Consider the following 21,700-nt stretch of genomic DNA (forward strand, 5'->3'; position numbering starts at 1 on the left):
CTGTGTCCCCTGGCCCCCGAGGTGCTGACTGTGACGGTGACTCTGAGCCTGTGAAACGCTGCCCCGCTTTCTCACGCTTCCGTTCTCCGCAGATGGGGGAGGTGGAGCGGGGAGACATGAAGATGGCTGACCAGGCCCTGGAGGAGGGGCTCCTCGACCAGGATTTCATCTGCGTCTCAGACCAGGAGATGGCCGATGAGGTCTCGCTGGCGAGTGACCTGGACTCGTCCGACCTGGAGGAGGTCAAGGAGCGCGAGAGGCAGGCAGAGAGCAGGAAGAAATCGCAACAGAAACGGTGAGTCAGTGCTGAGGGAGTGCCGCACTGTCAGAGGGTCAGTGCTGAGGGAGTGCTGCACTGTCAGAGGGTCAGTGCTGAGGGAGCGCCGCACTGTCAGAGGGTCAGTGCTGAGGGAGCGCCGCACTGTCAGAGGGTCAGTGCTGAGGGAGTGCCGCACTGTCAGAGGGTCAGTGCTGAGGGAGCGCCACACTGTCAGAGGGTCAGTGCTGAGGGAGCGCCGCACTGTCAGAGGGTCAGTGCTGAGGGAGCGCCGCACTGTCAGAGGGTCAGTGCTGAGGGAGCGCCGCACTGTCAGAGGGTCAGTGCTGAGGGAGTGCCGCACTGTCAGAGGGTCAGTACTGAGGGAGCGCCGCACTGTCAGAGGGTCAGTGCTGAGGGAGTGCCGCACTGTCAGAGGGTCAGTGCTGAGGGAGTGCCGCACTGTCAGAGGGTCAGTACTGAGGGAGCGCCGCACTGTCAGAGGGTCAGTGCTGAGGGAGTGCCGCACTGTCAGAGGGTCAGTGCTGAGGGAGAGCCGCACTGTCAGAGGGTCAGTGCTGAGGGAGTGCCGCACTGTCAGAGGGTCAGTGCTGAGGGAGTGCCGCACTGTCAGAGGTCAGTGCTGAGGGAGCGCCGCACTGTCAGAGGGTCAGTGCTGAGGGAGTGCCGCACTGTCAGAGGGTCAGTGCTGAGGGAGTGCCGCACTGTCAGAGGGTCAGTGCTGAGGGAGTGCCACACTGTCAGAGGGTCAGTGCTGAGGGAGCGCCGCACTGTTTGAGGGTCAGTACTGAGGGAGTGCCGCACTGTCAGAGGGTCAGTGCCGAGGGAGTGCCGCACTGTCAGAGGGTCAGTGCCGAGGGAGTGCCGCACTGTCAGAGGGTCAGTGCTGAGGGAGTGCCGCACTGTCAGAGGGTCAGTGCTGAGGGAGCGCCGCACTGTCAGAGGGTCAGTGCCGAGGTCGGTGACCTGTCGCCTTTGCCCTATCAGAACGAAACCGCAGCGTGGGGGAGAACCGGAGGCTGAGGGAAACCCTCTGCTGGTGGAGCTGGAGGACAAAAACGTGCGTCAGGAGCGACAGGCTGACCTGTGGTTTGGCAAGGTACGTGAGCGGACAGACAGACCCCCCCCCCCAACCCCCCACAGTGCACGCGACCACTGGGCTCCAAGCCCTTTGTGTGTCTGGTTGGTCCTGGGCTGGGCCCTGGCTCTGTGTGTGTGTGTGTGTGTGTGTGTGTGTGTGTGTGTGTGGGGCCCCGGGAGGGGGGTGTGTGTGTGCTGGGTCCTGGGCTGTGTGTGTGTGTGTGCGTGCGCGCGTGCTGTGCCCCGGGCTCTGTGTGCGCGTGTGTGTCTGAGTGGCCCCAGGGGGGGTGGGTGGGTGGGTGTGTGTGTGTGTCCCCAGGGGATGTGTGTGTGTGTGTGTGTGTGTCCCCAGGGGATGTGTGTGTGTGTCCCCAGGGGATTGTGTGTGTGTGTGTGTGTGTGTGTGTCCCCAGGGGATGTGTGTGTGTGTGTGTCCCCAGGGGATGTGTGTGTGTGTGTGTGTGTGTCCCCAGGGGATGTGTGTGTGTGTGTGTCCCCAGGGGATGTGTGTGTGTGTGTGTGTGTGTCCCCAGGGGATGTGTGTGTGTGTGTGTGTGTGTGTTTGTCCCCAGGGGATGTGTGTGTGTGTGTGTGTGTGTGTCCCCAGGGGATGTGTGTGTGTGTGTGTCCCCAGGGGATGTGTGTGTGTGTGTGTGTGTGTCCCCAGGGGATGTGTGTGTGTGTGTGTGTGTTTGTCCCCAGGGGATGTGTGTGTGTGTGTGTGTGTGTGTCCCCAGGGGATGTGTGTGTGTGTGTGTCCCCAGGGGATTGTGTGTGTGTGTGTGTGTGTCCCCAGGGGATGTGTGTGTGTGTGTGTGTGTCCCCAGGGGATGTGTGTGTGTGTGTGTGTGTCCCCAGGGGATGTGTGTGTGTGTGTGTGTGTGTGTGTCCCCAGGGGATGTGTGTGTGTGTGTGTGTGTCCCCAGGGGATGTGTGTGTGTGTGTGTGTGTCCCCAGGGGATGTGTGTGTGTGTGTGTGTGTGTCCCCAGGGGATTGTGTGTGTGTGTGTGTCCCCAGGGGATGTGTGTGTGTGTGTGTGTGTGTGTGTCCCCAGGGGATGTGTGTGTGTGTGTGTGTGTCCCCAGGGGATGTGTGTGTGTGTGTGTGTGTGTGTGTCCCCAGGGGATGTGTGTGTGTGTGTGTGTGTCCCCAGGGGATTGTGTGTGTGTGTGTGTACCCCAGGGGATGTGTGTGTGTGTGTGTGTGTGTCCCCAGGGGATGTGTGTGTGTGTGTGTGTGTGTGTCCCCAGGGGATGTGTGTGTGTGTGTGTGTGTGTGTGTCCCCAGGGGATGTGTGTGTGTGTGTGTGTGTGTGTGTGTCCCCAGGGGATGTGTGTGTGTGTGTGTGTCCCCAGGGGATGTGTGTGTGTGTGTGTGTGTCCCCAGGGGATGTGTGTGTGTGTGTGTGTGTCCCCAGGGGATGTGTGTGTGTGTGTGTGTGTGTGTGTCCCCAGGGGATGTGTGTGTGTGTGTGTGTGTGTGTGTCCCCAGGGGATGTGTGTGTGTGTGTGTGTGTGTGTGTCCCCAGGGGATGTGTGTGTGTGTGTGTGTGTGTGTGTCCCCAGGGGATGTGTGTGTGTGTGTGTGTGTGTGTGTGTCCCCAGGGGATGTGTGTGTGTGTGTGTGTGTCCCCAGGGGATGTGTGTGTGTGTGTGTGTGTCCCCAGGGGATGTGTGTGTGTGTGTGTGTGTGTGTGTGTCCCCAGGGGATGTGTGTGTGTGTGTGTGTGTGTGTGTCCCCAGGGGATGTGTGTGTGTGTGTGTGTGTGTGTGTCCCCAGGGGATGTGTGTGTGTGTGTGTGTGTGTGTGTGTCCCCAGGGGATGTGTGTGTGTGTGTGTGTCCCCAGGGGATGTGTGTGTGTGTGTGTGTGTGTGTCCCCAGGGGATGTGTGTGTGTGTGTGTGTGTTTGTCCCCAGGGGATGTGTGTGTGTGTGTGTGTGTTTGTCCCCAGGGGATGTGTGTGTGTGTGTCCCCAGGGGATGTGTGTGTGTGTGTGTGTGTCCCCAGGGGATGTGTGTGTGTGTGTGTGTGTGTGTGTCCCCAGGGGATGTGTGTGTGTGTGTGTGTCCCCAGGGGATGTGTGTGTGTGTGTGTGTGTTTGTCCCCAGGGGATGTGTGTGTGTGTGTGTGTCCCCAGGGGATGTGTGTGTGTGTGTGTGTGTGTCCCCAGGGGATGTGTGTGTGTGTGTGTGTGTGTCCCCAGGGGATGTGTGTGTGTGTGTGTGTGTGTCCCCAGGGGATGTGTGTGTGTGTGTGTGTGTGTCCCCAGGGGATGTGTGTGTGTGTGTCCCCAGGGGATGTGTGTGTGTGTGTGTGTGTTTGTCCCCAGGGGATGTGTGTGTGTGTGTGTGTCCCCAGGGGATGTGTGTGTGTGTGTCCCCAGGGGATGTGTGTGTGTGTGTGTGTGTGTGTGTCCCCAGGGGATGTGTGTGTGTGTGTGTGTCCCCAGGGGATGTGTGTGTGTGTGTGTGTGTTTGTCCCCAGGGGATGTGTGTGTGTGTGTCCCCAGGGGATGTGTGTGTGTGTGTGTGTGTGTGTGTCCCCAGGGGATGTGTGTGTGTGTGTGTGTGTGTCCCCAGGGGGTGTGTGTGTGTGTGTGTGTCCCCAGGGGATTGTGTGTGTGTGTGTGTGTCCCCAGGGGATTGTGTGTGTGTGTGTGTGTGTGTGTCCCCAGGGGATGTGTGTGTGTGTGTGTGTGTGTCCCCAGGGGATGTGTGTGTGTGTGTGTGTGTGTCCCCAGGGGATGTGTGTGTGTGTGTGTCCCCAGGGGATGTGTGTGTGTGTGTGTGTGTGTGTGTGTCCCCAGGGGATGTGTGTGTGTGTGTGTGTGTGTCCCCAGGGGATGTGTGTGTGTGTGTGTGTGTCCCCAGGGGATGTGTGTGTGTGTGTGTGTGTCCCCAGGGGATGTGTGTGTGTGTGTGTGTGTGTCCCCAGGGGATTGTGTGTGTGTGTGTGTCCCCAGGGGGTGTGTGTGTGTGTGTCCCCAGGGGATGTGTGTGTGTGTGTGTGTGTGTGTGTGTCCCCAGGGGATGTGTGTGTGTGTGTGTGTGTGTCCCCAGGGGATGTGTGTGTGTGTGTGTGTGTCCCCAGGGGATGTGTGTGTGTGTGTGTGTGTGTCCCCAGGGGATTGTGTGTGTGTGTGTGTCCCCAGGGGATTGTGTGTGTGTGTGTGTGTGTGTCCCCAGGGGATTGTGTGTGTGTGTGTGTCCCCAGGGGATTGTGTGTGTGTGTGTGTATGCTGGTCCCTGGGCTGTGTGTATTCGGCCTTGGGCTGTGTGTGTGTGTGTGTTCGATCCTGGGTTCTGTATGTGTGCGCGTGCTGGGCCCTGGGCTGTGTGGCTCCGGTGGGGGGCGTGTGTGTGTGTGTGTGTGTGTGTGTGTGTGTGTGTGTGCGTGGCCCCAGTGGGGTGGGGGGGTGGCGCGCACGTGTGTGTGTGTGTGTGTGTGTGTGTGTGTGTGTGTTTTCGGTCCCGGGCTGCACTAACACTGCTATCTCTTCTCTCCTGCTCCAGGATATCTTCGCTGGCCTTGACGTGGACGCTGACGAAGCTTTGGAGATCAAACAGACCAAGAAGCTGTTCGCCCAGCAGGGTGGCCTCCTTGCCGGTGAGTGTGGAGCACGGGGCCCGGAACGTTCTAACCCATCACCGCGAGGGGCTCGGTCTCTCCCGACTGCCAGTGGAGGGGGGGGGGGGAGTGGGACAGACCCAGTCTCTGGGAAAGATCTCCACCTAGGAAACACTCCGAGAGGAATTGGAAAAACACTTGGCGGAGGAAAGATGGTGGGGGGGGGGGTTGGCGTGGGGGCAGTGGGATCAATTGTTTGGCCTCAGTTGAAGGGGGTCAAATGGCCACCTCCTGTCCCATCAGTGGTTTTGGTGATATCCTCGTCGGGCCTTGTGAGGGAGAGCAAGGCCAGTATTTGTTACTCATCCCCCCCCCCCAATCTTAGAACCATCGAACCTCTACAGAGCAGCAGGAGGCCATTTGGCCCGTCAAGTCTGCACCCAAGCTCTGACAGATTACCCAGGCCCTATCCCTGTTACCCCACACGTTTACCCTGCTAATCCGCCTAACCTGCACATCTTTGGACTGTTGGGACGAAACCGGAGCATCGGGAGGAAACCCACGCAGACACGGGGAGAACATGCAGACTCCACACAGACAGTGACCCGAGGCCAGAATCGAACCCGGGTCCCTGGAGCTGTGAGGCAGCGGTGCTAACCCACTCATGAACTTGGTGACTCCCTTGGCCATTCCAGAGGGGCGATTATGAATCAACCACATTGCTGTGGCTCTCGAGTCACATTTGGTTGGCCAGACCGGGTAAGGACGGCAGATTTCCTTCCCCGAAGGACATTAGTGAACCAGTAATGGTTTCATCATTAGAATTCTAATTCCAGATTTTTATATGTGTTGAATAGGCCGTGGTGGGATTTGAACCGGGATCTCTCTTTGGCTTTGCTCTGGCTGTCTGGATTAGCCCAGTGGAAACTGCAGCAGGCGACGGTGCAGAGGGACCTCGGGGTCCTTGTGCATGAGTCGCAAAAACCCAGCCTGCAGGTGCAGCAGGTGGTCAGGAAGGCAAATGGGATGCTGGCCTTCATAGCGAGGGGGATTGAATATAAAAGTAGGGAGGTCTTGCTGCAGCTGTATAGGGCATTGGTGAGGCCGCAGCTGGAGTACTGTGTGCAGTTTTGGGCGCCGCACTTACGCAAGGATATTTTGGCCTTGGAGGGAGTGCAGAGGAGGTTTACTAGGCTGATGCCGGAGTTGAGGGGGTTGAGCTATGAGGAGAGGCTGAATAAACTAGGCTTGTACTCGTTAGAGTTTAGAAGAATGAGGGGAGATCTCATTGAGACGTATAAGATGATGAATGGGATGGATAGGATAGAGGTGGAGAGACTCTTCCCGCTCAGAAAGGACAGTAGGACTAGGGGGCACAGCCTCAAGATAAAGGGGGGGCGGTTTAGAACGGAGTTGAGGAGGAACTTCTTCACTCAAAGGGTGGTGAATCTCTGGAATTCTCTGCCCGTTGAAGTGGTGGAGGCTGCCTCACTAAATATTTTTAAGAAGCGGGTTGATAGGTTTTTGATGAGAGAGGGGATTAAGGGTTATGGGGAGAGGGCGGGAATGTGGAACTGAGCCACGACAGATCAGCCATGATCTTATTGAATGGCGGGGCAGGCTCGATGGGCTAGATGGCCGACTCCTGCTCCTATTTCTTATGTTCTTATAACACCACTGTGCCATTGCCGCACCCTTACCGAGAATGAGTCCCTTAAACACGCACCCTTCTCTCTCTCCCTTGGATCGGGTTGGGGAGGGGGTCAGGAAGCAGAGCGGGTGGGGGGGTTTGAGGGCACAGCCATTCTCCCGGCTCTCTCTGGCGCAGCCACCTGACCCTGCCACATTGTCTCGACCTGTAGATGAGGGCGAAAGACCAGGCGGGGGAGAGCAGGCCCCTCCCGCGACGGAGACGGCGGAAGGGACGGCCGAAGACTCGGAGGAAGAGAGCTCGAGTGATGAAAGGTACGCAAAATATCGCGCTGGCTGTTCGACTGGATTACTTAAACCTTTTCCCCAGAGATTTTCCCCTTCTGTGACCAGCGAGAGGGCAGAGTTGACCCAGGTTTCAATCGTACAACGCAGAGGTCAACCCCTTTACCTCGCTTCGTAATCTGTCAGTGTGTTTGGCAAGGTTTTCAGTTTTTTTTTCAGAGATTCATTAACAGAAATAACTGACGGACACTGAAAGGAATGATTAACAACTTATTTATTTAACCGTCCAGGAACTTTAACTAAACAAGAAACGTATCAATTAAAGTAAGGTGCGACTGGAATGCTGTTCAAATAAAGATAAGGATCACTCATTACAGAAAAGTAATAATGCTTAATCACTCTCAAATATATACAAACTGGTTTTGCGGCTTTGGAGTTCTTTTGTCGATGTCACTGTGGATAAACCTTTTCATTTGTTACCTTGTGCAAGGATATTTTGGCCCTGGAGGGAGTGCAGAGGAGGTTTACTAGGCTGATACCGGAGTTGAGGGGGTTGAGCTATGAGGAGAGGCTGAATAAACTAGGCTTGTACTCGCTAGAGTTTAGAAGAATGAGGGGAGATCTCATTGAGACGTATAAGATGATGAATGGGATGGATAGGATAGAGGTGGAGAGACTCTTCCCGCTCAAAAAAGACAGTAGGACTAGGGGGCACAGCCTCAAGATAAAGGGGAGGCGGTTTAGAACGGAGTTGAGGAGGAACTTCTTCACTCAAAGGGTGGTGAATCTCTGGAATTCTCTGCCCGTTGAAGTGGTGGAGGCTGCCTCGCTAAATATTTTTAAGAAGCGGGTTGATGGGTTTTTGATAAGAGAGGGGATTAAGGGTTATGGGGAGAGGGCGGGAATGTGGAACTGAGCCACGACAGATCAGCCATGATCTTATTGAATGGCGGGGCAGGCTCGAAGGGCTAGATGGCCTACTCCTGCTCCTATTTCTTATGTTCTTATGTTCTTATGTTCTTTCTGGTAGATAGATGGACAGCTCCCTTGAGAGATATTTTAAGCTAGCAGGGAGCTGCTGTTGCCCTCTCTAGGTGTTGAGACGTGGCAGCTTTTGAGCGCCACCCTACTGAATTGAACTCAAGGCAGGCAGTTGCGTTTCCATTTTTAATATCTCTGATGGGGCACAGATCAGCGAGATAGTCAATATCTTTTCCCCAAAGGTAGGGGAGTCTAAAACTAGAGGGCAGAGGTTTAAGGTGAGAGGGGAGAGATACAGAAGGGTCCAGAGGGGCAATTTTTTCACACAGAGGGGGGGGTGAGTGTCTGGAACGAGCTGCCAGAGGCAGTAGTAGAGGCGGGTACAATTTTGTCTTTTAAAAAGCGTTTAGACAGTTACATGGGTACGCTGGGTGTAGAGGGATATGGGCCAAATGTGGGCAATTGGGACTAGCTTCGGGGCTTTAAAAAAAAGGGCAGCATGGACAAGTTGGGCCAAAGGGCCTGTTTCCATGCTGTAAACCTCAATGACTCATTTATCTATCAATTTTCCTACCCCGAGGATTGGACGGATGATGGCAATAGCAGCAAATTCAAATTGGTAGTGTCTTCTTTAAAGCAATAGGCTATCAAAATGCAAAGCCCAGCATCCCTGATGCTTGGCCCTCGATACAAATGTTGCGGTCGGTGTACTCTGTATTTTAAACATCTAAGCACGGATCACAAAACCCAAATCACCTTCACAACGTGAACCTAAACACACGCTTTCCCTTTATTCACCACTAAACGTAATCCGACATCAGCTGTTCCGCTTTCTTTCACCGAGAACTAAGTACTGCCCACTTGAACGAACTGGCCAGGCTCATTCTCCGATACGGATCTCTCTCTCGTGCTGCCCTTCCTCAGTTACAGACAGTGGGACGGAGGGGAGAGTAAGCTGAGAGAGGATGCAGAGAAGCTTCAGTGTGACGTGAACAGGCTGAGTGTGTGGTAGATGCAGGATAATGTGAGATTGTCCCCTAATCCCGTGCTCTACCGTTTGCCTTCAGTGATATTCAGAAGATGAAACTTAAAGGAAGTCAGAATGACACAACCGTGCTAGGCGATGACAACACATTTGAGATAGAGAAATCAAGTAAGTCAGACAAGGCAGAGTTTCATAGAGTGTGTATCTGTTATTCTATATATAAACCACCCCTCGATTAAATCCCAGTCTGTAACTCACTCCCGGGTATCTGTTATTCTATATATAAACCACCCCGAACCCCTCGATTAGATTCCAGTCTGTAACTCACTCCCGGGTATCTGTTATTCTATATATAAACCACCCCGAACCCCTCGATTAGATTCCAGTCTGTAACTCACTCCCGGGTATCTGTTATTCTATATATAAACCACCCCGAACCCCTCGATTAGATTCCAGTCTGTAACTCGCTCCCGGGTATCTGTTATTCTATATATAAACCACCCCGAACCCCTCGATTAGATTCCAGTCTGTAACTCACTCCCGGGTATCTGTTATTCTATATATAAACCACCCCGAACCCCTCGATTAGATTCCAGTCTGTAACTCACTCCCGGGTATCTGTTATTCTATATATGAACCACCCCGAACCCCTCGATTAGATTCCAGTCTGTAACTCACTCCCGGGTATCTGTTATTCTATATATAAACCACCCCGAACCCCTCGATTAGATCCCAGTCTGTAACTCACTCCCGGGTATCTGTTATTCTATATATAAACCACCCCGAACCCCTCGATTAGATCCCAGTCTGTAACTCACTCCCGGGTATCTGTTATTCGAACCACCCCGAACCCCTCGATTAGATTCCAGTCTGTAACTCACTCCCGGGTATCTGTTATTCTATATATAAACCACCCCGAACCCCTCGATTAGATTCCAGTCTGTAACTCACTCCCGGGTATCTGTTATTCTATATATAAACCACCCCGAACCCCTCGATTAGATTCCAGTCTGTAACTCACTCCCGGGTATCTGTTATTCGATATATAAACCACCCCGAACCCCTCGATTAGATTCCAGTCTGTAACTCACTCCCGGGTATCTGTTATTCGATATATAAACCACCCCGAACCCCTCGATTAGATTCCAGTCTGTAACTCACTCCCGGGTATCTGTTATTCTATATATAAACCACCCCGAACCCCTCGATTAGATTCCAGTCTGTAACTCACTCCCGGGTATCTGTTATTCTGTATATAAACCACCCCGAACCCCTCGATTAGATTCCAGTCTGTAACTCACTCCCGGGTATCTGTTAATCTATATATAAACCACCCCGAACCCCTCGATTAGATTCCAGTCTGTAACTCACTCCCGGGTATCTGTTATTCTATATGTAAACCACCCCGAACCCCTCGATTAGATTCCAGTCTGTAACTCACTCCCGGGTATCTGTTATTCTATATGTAAACCACCCCGAACCCCTCGATTAGATTCCAGTCTGTAACTCACTCCCGGGTATCTGTTATTCTATATATAAACCACCCCCAACCCCTCGATTAGATTCCAGTCTGTAACTCACTCCCGGGTATCTGTTATTCTATATATAAACCACCCCGAACCCCTCGATTAGATTCCAGTCTGTAACTCGCTCCCGGGTATCTGTTATTCTATATATAAACCACCCCGAGCCCCTCGATTAGATTCCAGTCTGTAACTCACTCCCGGGTATCTGTTATTCTATATATAAACCACCCCGAACCCCTCGATTAGATTCCAGTCTGTAACTCACTCCCGGGTATCTGTTATTCCTCTCTCAGTGAAACATGCGCAGGTTCTGGATCCTGAAGGTCTCGCGATTGGAGCCTCTATTGCAACCTCAAGAAAGAGAACTCGGGACCTCATTGACGACTCGTTTAACAGGTAATCTTCATCCTGTCCCAGACACACCGAGGATCCATCTCTCATACTATTCCTCCACTCCAAACAACAGGCCCCTGTCAGTGCTGAGGGAGTGCCGCACTGTCAGGGGGTCAGTGCTGAGGGAGTGCCGCACTGTCAGAGGGTCAGTGCTGAGGGAGTGCCGCACTGTCAGAGGGTCAGTGCTGAGGGAGTGCCGCACTGTCAGAGGGTCAGTGCTGAGGGAGTGCCGCACTGTCAGAGGGTCAGTGCTGAGGGAGTGCCGCACTGTCAGAGGGTCAGTGCTGAGGGAGTGCCGCACTGTCAGAGGGTCAGTGCTGAGGGAGTGCCGCACTGTCAGAGGGTCAGTGCTGAGGGAGTGCCGCACTGTCAGAGGGTCAGTGCTGAGGGGGTGCTGCACTGTCAGAGGGTCGGTGCTGATTTCTCTCTGTCTCAGGTATGCGTTTGACGAGAACCTTGACGAGCTTCCCGATTGGTTTGTGGAGAATGACCAGAAGTTCAGGCGGCGACCCCCACCCTTTGACCCTGCCCTGGCGGCCGAGTTCCGCCTGCGCTGGAAGGAGATCAATGCACGGCCCATCAAGAAAATCGCAGAGGCCAAAGCTCGCAAGAAGCGGCGGGTAAGGAAGGGGAGGTTGTGGGTGGGGACAGGGGGTGCGCACTACCGGGCCTGGGTGGTTCCCTCAAGGGCTGGAACTGTTTGTTGGGGTGGTCTGTGTCCTCGAGGGAGGGAGCAGTTTGCTGGGATGCTCTGTACCCTCGAGGTAGGGAGGAGTTTGTAGGGGTGGTCCGTATCCTGAAGGGCAGGAGGTGTTCGTAGGGGTCGTCTGTACCCTCGAGGTAGGGGGAGTTTGTTGGTATAGCCCCTATCCTCGAGGTCCGGGGAGTTTGTCGGAGTGGTCCATCGCGTCCCTGACTAGGAAGGGGACCCCCCGCTCTCACCGCTGGGCGCTCTCTGCTGGGTGGTTCTGGAACTGTCCGACTGCGCGGCGGGCTGCGGGGAATGGGTTCCGTATCGTGCCGGAGAGAAATCTGTCAAGGCACTCACCGCACCAGTCCTCTATTGGAGAGCTCATTGGACTGACATCTCTCTCCGTCTCTCCATCCCACTCCCTCTCTATCCCCCCCCCCCGCCTCGCCGTCTCGCCTGACCTCCCCCTCCGTCGATGCAGCAATTGAAGAAACTGGAACAAGCGAAGAAGAAGGCGGAGGCTGTCGTTAACACGGTCGATATCTCGGAGCGTGAGAAGATGGCTCAGATGAGGAGGTAACATGTTGTCAAGATGGCTGACTGACCCCTGACCCCTTGATAGTGCGGCCCCCTCGCTGACTGACCCCTCGATGGCGCGGCCCTCTCGCTGACTGACCCCTCGATAGCGCGGCCCTCTCGCTGACCGACCCCTCGATAGCGCGGCCCTGTGTCAGTGACCGACCCCTCGATGGTGCGGCCCCCTCACTGACTGACCCCTCGATAGCGCGGCCCTCTCGCTGACCGACCCCTCGATGGCGCGGCCCTCTCGCTGACCGACCCCTCGATGGCGCGGCCCTCTGGCTGACTGACCCCTCGATGGCGCGGCCCCCTCGCTGACTGACCCCTCGATGGCGCGGTCCTCTGGCTGACTGACCCTCCTGTTTGACCCTTGCAGCATCTACAAGAAGGCTGGACTGAAGGAGAAAAGGCAGGTCACCTACGTGGTGGCGAAAAAGGGCGCCGGGCGCAAGGTTCGCCGTCCAGCCGGGGTCAAGGGTCAGTTCCGTGTGGTGGACCCCAGGATGAAGAAGGACGCCAGGAAGTTGGGCAAAGTCGGGAAGGGCAAAGGGAAGCGGAGGGCCAAGTAGGAGCCCCCGGCCTTGTGTCCCCTTCTGTCCACCAGACCCGTCTCCTGCCGCTCTCCCCTCACGCGGGGCTCTCCGAGCAGGGTGTGAGACCTCTCCCTCGCCCCCTCCGTCTCTCAGCACCGCCTGGACCGGTGATGACCATCGATCCCACGTCACCCTCCTGTCCACTGGATACTTCATGGGAAGGACAGTGACCTCTGACCTCCTGCCATCGAACCTGGACTGTAAACCCCCTTCTCCGCCCCCAACACACAGGCCCAGGGAATGGACGCATCAGTGAATGGGAGGCCACTCTGCCCCTCGAGCCCTGCTTCTCCTCCCCGTTCGATAAGGCCACTTCCGTTCTGAGTGTAACCCTTGACCCCATCTTCCCTCTGACCTCACAACAACCTTTCACCCCCGGTAATGGCCCCTCTTTTAAATTTCCCCAATTTCGATATCCCTGAATGGCCTCCTTCTGTACTGTCAGAACTCTAAATAAAAAATAAATTCCCTTCTCAACACAGGCCCGCACTGTAACTGGCATGGCAACCCCCCCCCCACCCCGCATAAGAGAGGGCACCCAGAGGCACCACCCCAGGGCGTTAATGGTGCCTGTCCCCATGGCGAGCACCGACTCCAGTACAGAGCGGCGACTGGCGGCCATTTTGAATAATGAGGACAGCCGGTTCTTCTGGCGCCCACAGTCCCCGCCTGCGCACGTGCGCACGCACTCAGGGAGGGAGGAGCCTGGCGTGGGGGGAACCATCTATAAGGATTTACATCTGTTTATAAATAAAAGGTATATGTTTCTAAAGAGTTGTGTGTACGAGAGAGCGGTGTGTGTCTCCCCCAGGTAGAGACTGGGTGATGCATGTCTCCCCCTCCCCCCCCCCCGGGTAGAGATCGCGGGGGGGGGTGGTGTGTATCTTCCCCGGGTAGAGATCGGGCGGTGTATTTTACCATTACCCCGGCAGAGAGAGTTATATTTTTCTCGCAGTTACCTGACCAGTTTGCCGATTCAGGGGTTCAAAGCGATACCCGGTGGAATTGCGTTCCAGAAAATGACGCCAGGCCCCCCAGCTCCTGGGTAGGTGCGGAGAAAACCCTCAACGGGGCTTTAAATGCCCGCATCGCGCTTGTACACACATAACTCGCACAGTTATTACCCGTTACTGCATCCGATTTGCGTTGTTAGTGAGTTCGTTTATTAACGTCACAAGTTAACACTGCAATGAAGTTACTGTGAAAATCCCCTATTCGCCACACTCCTGTTCGGGTTACACTGAGGGGGAAATTTAGCACGGCCGGTGCACCGCACCCTAACCAGCACGTCTTTCAGACTGTTAAATTTCTGGCTTGGGTCACTGTCTGTGTGGTGACTGCACGTTCTCCCCGTGTGTGCGTGGGTTTCCTCCCACAGTTCGAAAGCTGTGCTGGTTAGGTGGTTTGGCCGTGCTAAATTAACCCTTGTGTCGGGGGGGGCTAGTAGGATAATTTGTGGGATTGTGGGGATGGGACCTAGGTGGGATTGTGGTTGGTGCAGACTTGATGGGCCGAATGGCCTCCTTCTGCAGTGTAGTGATTCTATAAGGTTTGATTCAAGTGACCCACGAGGGAGCTTTTATCAGTTAAGAATGCGGTTAGAATATAACAAAAAGAATTAACAAAACTTTTACCGATTCAAGCACAACACAGTGCAGACTTTAACAGCTAGCTCTCTCTGTTGTTCCAAGTCAGACACCATCCCACAGACACATACCCTTCTCTTAGCTTGGCACAGAAAGCAAGTATGCTCACCTGATGCTGCATTTCGCAGTTTTGTAATCCCTGCTGTAAATTGGTCATTCGAAATATCGGATTAACTCTTAGTCTTCCCAGTCCTGGAACTTTCAGCACCCTCTGGAGAGAGAGTGACACTGCGTTCTTCCACCGGCTTCTAACAGCAACTGAATTGCAATAGAGAGGGGGAACCTGACCTGTCAATCACGATCCACACAGCAATTCCAAAAGGGTCATAAAACCCCAGGACACTGCGTTAGGCCAGATTTAAAAAAAAAACACAATGTCCGTAATTCTGTGTGTGACAATTAATAACACTGGCTGCAGACAAAACTGCACCGACGAAATTCCAGGGCCTGTTTGAAGCCCTCTGCACAGAAACATGATTGAAACGCAGTTCTTAAAGGTGCAGAATCACCACATCAGGTACGTGGGTTACTCTCCATGCTAACCTCACAGAGATTAAAACCACACCTCCACAAGCAAACATGACAGGGTCTGTAACACGAACAAATCTCCCGCAGCTAACAGAGCAACAAACGCCAAGCTTTTACCCTGAACCACACGAGGTGTTTGGAAATCTCCCCAATGCTTGGTCAAAGAGGGAGACTTTAAGGAGCATCTTCAAGGAGAGAGAGGGGGAGAGGTGTAAGGAGGGAATTCCAGTCTCCCCAAACCTGGCAGGCAGCTGAAGGCATAGTCACCAATGGAGGAGCGATTAAAATTGGGGGATGCTCGAGAGGCCAGAATTGGAGGAACGCTGAGATCCCGGAGGTTACAGAGATAGGGAGGGGGTGTCGGGAGCTGGAGGGGGTTACAGAGATAGGGAGGGGGTGTAGGGGGCTGGAGGAGGTTACAGAGATAGGGAGGGGGTGTAGGGGCTGGAGGAGGTTACAGAGGTAGGGAGGGGGTGTAGGGGGCTGGAGGAGGTTACAGAGATAGGGAGGGGTGTAGGGGACTGGAGGAGGTTACAGAGATAGGGAGGGGGTGTAGGGGACTGGAGGAGGTTACAGAGATAGGGAGGGGTGTAGGGGCTGGAGGAGGTTACAGAGATAGGGAGGGGGTGTCGGGAGCTGGAGGAGGTTACAGAGATAGGGAGGGGTGTAGGGGCTGGAGGAGGTTACAGAGATAGGGAGGGGGTGTCGGGAGCTGGAGGAGGTTACAGAGATAGGGAGGGGTGTAGGGGCTGGAGGAGGTTACAGAGATAGGGAGGGGGTGTCGGGAGCTGGAGGAGGTTACAGAGATAGGGAGGGGTGTAGGGGCTGGAGGAGGTTACAGAGATAGGGAGGGGGTGTAGGGGACTGGAGGAGGTTACAGAGATAGGGAGGGGGTGTAGGGGACTGGAGGAGGTTACAGAGATAGGGAGGGGTGTAGGGGCTGGAGGAGGATACAGAGATAGGGAGGGGACGTCTCTGGCTGTTATATTGTCTAATAAATGATCGAATGGGGTTCAGGGTTTGGGCAGTGATTTTACAGTTGGATAGTTCAGTGGGATTCTGGGATGTGGATGAGTTCTCTGTTCCTGTGTTCAGGGACTGCTGGAATCAAAGATCGGGCCAATCATTAACATTCCTTCAGGGTTAGTGTCCCAGGACATCACTGCGGGAGTCCCTCAGGGTTAGTGTCCCAGGCCCCAGGACATCACTGCGGGGGTTCCTCAGGGTTAGTGTCCCAGGACATCACTGCGGGAGTCCCTCAGGGTTAGTGTCCCAGGCCCCAGGACATCACTGCGGGAGTCCCTCAGGGTTAGTGTCCCAGGCCCCAGGACATCACTGCGGGGGTTCCTCAGGGTTAGTGTCCCAGGAGAAGGTGAGAGGGCATGGGATCCAAGGGCCTTTGGCCTTGTGGATCCAGAACTGGCTTGCCTGCAGAAGGCAGAGAGTGGTTGTGGATGGGGCTTTTTCTGAATGGAGGTCAGTCACCAGCGGAGTGCCTCAAGGATCTGTTCTGGGACCCTTGTTGTTTGTCATTTTCATAAATGACCTGGATGAGGAAGTGGAGGGATGGGTAAGTAAGTTCGCTGATGACACGAAGGTCGGTGGTGTTGTGGATGATCTGGAAGGATGGCAAAAGTTGCAGCAGGACATAGATAGGATGCAGGACTGGGCGGAGAAGTGGCAGATGGACTTCAACGCGGATAAATGTGTTGTCGTCCATTTTGGCAGAACCAACGGCATGAACGAGTACACTATTAAGGGCAGAAGTCTGAGTAGTGTTGAGGAGCAGAGGGATCTTGGGGTCCGGGTCCACAGGACTCTTAAATCGGCCTCGCAGGTGGAGGAGGTGGTCAAGAAGGCGTATGGTGTACTGGCCTTCATTAATCGAGGGATTGAGTTTAGGAGTCGGGAGGTAATGCTGGAACTTTATAAGACCCTTGTCAGGCCTCATTTGGAGTATTGTGCGCAGTTCTGGTCGCCTCACTATAGGAAAGATGTAGAAGCTATTGAAAGGGTGCAGAGGAGATTTACAAGGATGTTGCCTGGACTGGGAGGCATGCCTTATGAAGTTAGGTTGAGGGAGCTGGGACTCTTTTCCCTGGAGAGACGAAGGTTGAGAGGCGACCTGATAGAAGTTTACAAAATGTTGAGAGGGATAGATAGGGTGGACTCTCAGAGGCTATTTCCCCGGTTTGAAATGGTCGCTACGAGAGGACACAGATTTAAGGTGCGGGGAGGGAGGTTCAGAAGTGATGTTAGGGGTAAGTTTTTCACTCAGAGGGTGGTGAGTGAATGGAATCGGCTGCCGTCAGTGGTGGTGGAGGCGAACTCGCTGGGGTCTTTTAAAAGACTTCTGGATGAGTATATGGGGTTTAATGAGATTGAGGGTTATAGATAGGTCTGTAGGTTGGTAGGTGATGTGGTCGGCGCAACTTGTGGGCCGAAGGGCCTGTTTGTGCTGTAGTGTTCTATGTTCTATCACTGCGGGAGTCCCTCAGGGTTAGTGTCCCAGGCCCCAGGACATCACTGCGGGAGTCCCTCAGGGTTAGTGTCCCAGGACATCACTGCGGGAGTCCCTCAGGGTTAGTGTCCCAGGCCCCAGGACATCACTGCGGGAGTCCCTCAGGGTTAGTGTCCCAGGACATCACTGCGGGAGTCCCTCAGGGTTAGTGTCCCAGGCCCCAGGACATCACTGCGGGAGTCCCTCAGGGTTAGTGTCCCAGGACATCACTGCGGGAGTCCCTCAGGGTTAGTGTCCCAGGACATCACTGCGGGAGTCCCTCAGGGTTAGTGTCCCAGGCCCCAGGACATCACTGCGGAGTCCCTCAGGGTTAGTGTCCCAGGACATTACTGTGGGAGTCCCTCAGGGTTAGTGTCCCAGGCCCCAGGACATCACTGCGGGAGTCCCTCAGGGTTAGTGTCCCAGGCCCCAGGACATCACTGCGGGAGTCCCTCAGGGTTAGTGTCCCAGGACATCACTGCGGGAGTCCCTCAGGGTTAGTGTCCCAGGACATCACTGCGGGAGTCCCTCAGGGTTAGTGTCCCAGGACATCACTGCGGGAGTCCCTCAGGGTTAGTGTCCCAGGACATCACTGCGGGAGTCCCTCAGGGTTAGTGTCCCAGGACATCACTGCGGGAGTCCCTCAGGGTTAGTGTCCCAGGACATCGCTGCGGGAGTCCCTCAGGGTTAGTGTCCCAGGCCCCAGGACATCACTGCGGGGGTTCCTCAGGGTTAGTGTCCCAGGACATCACTGTGGGAGTCCCTCAGGGTTAGTGTCCCAGGACATCACTGCGGGAGTCCTTCAGGGTTAGTGTCACAGGACATCACTGCGGGAGTCCCTCAGGGTTAGTGTCCCAGGACATCACTGCGGGAGTCCCTCAGGGTTAGTGTCCCAGGACATCACTGCGGGAGTCCCTCAGGGTTAGTGTCCCAGGACATCACTGCGGGAGTCCCTCAGGGTTAGTGTCCCAGGACATCACTGCGGGAGTCCCTCAGGGTTAGTGTCCCAGGACATCACTGCGGGAGTCCCTCAGGGTTAGTGTCCCAGGACATCACTGCGGGAGTCCCTCAGGGTTAGTGTCCCAGGACATCACTGCGGGAGTCCCTCAGGGTTAGTGTCCCAGGACATCACTGCGGGAGTCCTTCAGGGTTAGTGTCCCAGGACATCACTGCGGGAGTCCCTCAGGGTTAGTGTCCCAGGACATCACTGCGGGAGTCCCTCAGGGTTAGTGTCCCAGGACATCACTGCGGGAGTCCCTCAGGGTTAGTGTCCCAGGACATCACTGCGGGAGTCCCTCAGGGTTAGTGTCCCAGGACATCACTGCGGGAGTCCCTCAGGGTTAGTGTCCCAGGACATCACTGCGGGAGTCCTTCAGGGTTAGTGTCACAGGACATCACTGCGGGAGTCCCTCAGGGTTAGTGTCCCAGGACATCACTGCGGGAATCCCTCAGGGTTAGTGTCCCAGGACATCACTGCGGGAGTCCCTCAGGGTTAGTGTCCCAGGACATCACTGCGGGAGTCCCTCAGGGTTAGTGTCCCAGGACATCACTGCGGGAGTCCCTCAGGGTTAGTGTCCCAGGACATCACTGCGGGAGTCCCTCAGGGTTAGTGTCCCAGGACATCACTGCGGGAGTCCCTCAGGGTTAGTGTCCCAGGCCCCAGGACATCACTGCGGGAGTCCCTCAGGGTTAGTGTCCCAGGACATCACTGCGGGAGTCCCTCAGGGTTAGTGTCCCAGGACATCACTGCGGGAGTCCCTCAGGGTTAGTGTCCCAGGCCGCAGGACATCACTGCGGGAGTTCCTCAGGGTTAGTGTCCCAGGACATCACTGCGGGAGTCCCTCAGGGTTAGTGTCCCAGGACATCACTGCGGGAGTCCCTCAGGGTTAGTGTCCCAGGACATCACTGCGGGAGTCCGTCAGGGTCAGTGTCCCAGGACATCACTGCGGGAGTCCCTCAGGGTCAGTGTCCCAGGACATCACTGCGGGAGTCCCTCAGGGTTAGTGTCCCAGGACATCACTGCGGGAGTCCCTCAGGGTTAGTGTCCCAGGACATCACTGCGGGAGTCCCTCAGGGTTAGTGTCCCAGGACATCACTGCGGGAGTCCCTCAGGGTTAGTGTCCCAGGACATCACTGCGGGAGTCCCTCAGGGTTAGTGTCCCAGGACATCACTGCGGGAGTCCCTCAGGGTTAGTGTCCCAGGCCCCAGGACATCACTGCGGGAGTCCCTCAGGGTTAGTGTCCCAGGACATCACTGCGGGAGTCCCTCAGGGTTAGTGTCCCAGGCCCCAGGACATCACTGCGGGAGTCCCTCAGGGTTAGTGTCCCAGGACATCACTGCGGGAGTCCCTCAGGGTTAGTGTCCCAGGACATCACTGCGGGAGTTCCTCAGGGTTAGTGTCCCAGGACATCACTGCGGGAGACCCTCAGGGTTAGTGTCCCAGGACATCACTGCGGGAGTAACTTAGGGTTAGTGTCCCAGGACATCACTGCGGGAGTCCCTCAGGGTTAGTGTCCCAGGACATCACTGCGGGAGTCCCTCAGGATTAGTGTCCCAGGCTCCAGGACATCACTGCGGGAGTCCCTCAGGGTTAGTGTCCCAGGCCCCAGGACATCACTGCGGGAGTGCCTCAGGGTTAGTGTCCCAGGCCCCAGGACATGACTGCGGGAGTCCCTCAGGGTTAGTGTCCCAGGCCCGAGGACATCACTGCGGGAGTCCCTCAGGGTTAGTGTCCCAGGCCCCAGGACATCACTGCGGGAGTCCCTCAGGGTTAGTGTCCCAGGCCCCAGGACATCACTGCGGGAGTCCCTCAGGGTTAGTGTCCCAGGACATCACTGCGGGAGTCCCTTAGGGTTAGTGTCCCAGGACATCACTGCGGGAGTCCCTCAGGGTTAGTGTCCCAGGACATCACTGCGGGAGTCCCTCAGGGTTAGTGTCCCAGGACATCACTGTGGGAGTCCCTCAGGGTTAGTGTCCCAGTCCCCAGGACATCAGTGCGGGAGATCCTCAGGGTTAGTGTCCCAGGACATCACTGCGGGAGTCCCTCAGGGTTAGTGTCCCAGGCCCCAGGACATCACTGCGGGAGTTCCTCAGGGTTAGTGTCCCAGGACATCACTGCGGGAGTTCCTCAGGGTTAGTGTCCCAGGACATCACTGCGGGAGTCCCTCAGGGTTAGTGTCCCAGGACATCACTGTGGGAGTCCCTCAGGGTTAGTGTCCCAGTCCCCAGGACATCAGTGCGGGAGATCCTCAGGGTTAGTGTCCCAGGACATCACTGCGGGAGTCCCTCAGGGTTAGTGTCCCAGGCCCCAGGACATCACTGCGGGAGTTCCTCAGGGTTAGTGTCCCAGGACATCACTGCGGGAGTCCCTCAGGGTTAGTGTCCCAGGACATCACTGCGGGAGTCCCTCAGGGTTAGTGTCCCAGGACATCACTGTGGGAGTCCCTCAGGGTTAGTGTCCCAGGACATCACTGCGGGAGTCCCTCAGGGTTAGTGTCCCAGGACATCACTGCGGGAGTCCCTCAGGGTTAGTGTCCCAGGCCCCAGGACATCACTGCGGGAGTTCCTCAGGGTTAGTGTCCCAGGACATCACTGCGGGAGTCCCTCAGGGTTAGTGTCCCAGGACATCACTGCGGGAGTCCCTCAGGGTTAGTGTCCCAGGACATCACTGCGGGAGTCCCTCAGGGTTAGTGTCCCAGGACATCACTGCGGGAGTCCCTCAGGGTTAGTGTCCCAGGACATCACTGCGGGAGTCCCTCAGGGTTAGTGTCCCAGGACATCACTGCGGGAGTCCCTCAGGGTTAGTGTCCCAGGACATCACTGCGGGAGTCCCTCAGGGTTAGTGTCCCAGGACATCACTGCGGGAATCCCTCAGGGTTAGTGTCCCAGGACATCACTGCGGGAGTCCCTCAGGGTTAGTGTCCCAGGACATCACTGCGGGAGTCCCTCAGGGTTAGTGTCCCAGGACATCACTGCGGGAGTCCCTCAGGGTTAGTGTCCCAGGCCCCAGGACATCACTGCGGGAGTTCCTCAGGGTTAGTGTCCCAGGCCCCAGGACATCACTGCGGGAGTCCCTCAGGGTTAGTGTTCCAGGACATCACTGCAGGAGTCCCTCAGGGTTAGTGTCCCAGGACATCACTGCGGGAGTCCCTCAGGGTTAGTGTCCCAGGGCATCACTGCGGGAGTCCCTCAGGGTTAGTGTCCCAGGGCATCACTGCGGGAGTCCCTCAGGGTTAGTGTCCCAGGGCATCACTGCGGGAGTCCCTCAGGGTTAGTGTCCCAGGACATCGCTGCGGGAGTCCCTCAGGGTTAGTGTCCCAGGACATCACTGCGGGAGTCCCTCAGGGTTAGTGTCCCAGGACATCACTGCGGGAGTCCCTCAGGGTTAGTGTCCCAGGCCCCAGGACATCACTGCGG

General features: G+C 55.8%; 1 protein-coding gene across 1 annotated transcript; it reads left to right on the forward strand.

The window, feature by feature from the left end:
- Window positions 1–92: 92 nt before the first annotated feature.
- LOC145340476 (pre-rRNA 2'-O-ribose RNA methyltransferase FTSJ3-like) lies at window positions 93–13,346 on the forward strand (the record flags this gene model as incomplete). Its single annotated transcript, XM_080184945.1, has 9 exons — window positions 93–295; window positions 1,265–1,376; window positions 4,872–4,965; window positions 6,789–6,891; window positions 8,910–8,995; window positions 10,647–10,749; window positions 11,183–11,366; window positions 11,919–12,013; window positions 12,393–13,346. Coding segments are annotated over 9 exons (1,173 nt in total), but the record flags the coding sequence as incomplete, so codon positions are not given.
- Window positions 13,347–21,700: the final 8,354 nt, after the last annotated feature.

The sequence above is a fragment of the Carcharhinus amblyrhynchos genome, unplaced genomic scaffold (genome assembly GCF_965287045.1).
Source record: "Carcharhinus amblyrhynchos unplaced genomic scaffold, sCarAmb.v2.hapA chromosome_1055, whole genome shotgun sequence".
Taxonomy (NCBI): Eukaryota; Metazoa; Chordata; class Chondrichthyes; order Carcharhiniformes; family Carcharhinidae; genus Carcharhinus; species Carcharhinus amblyrhynchos.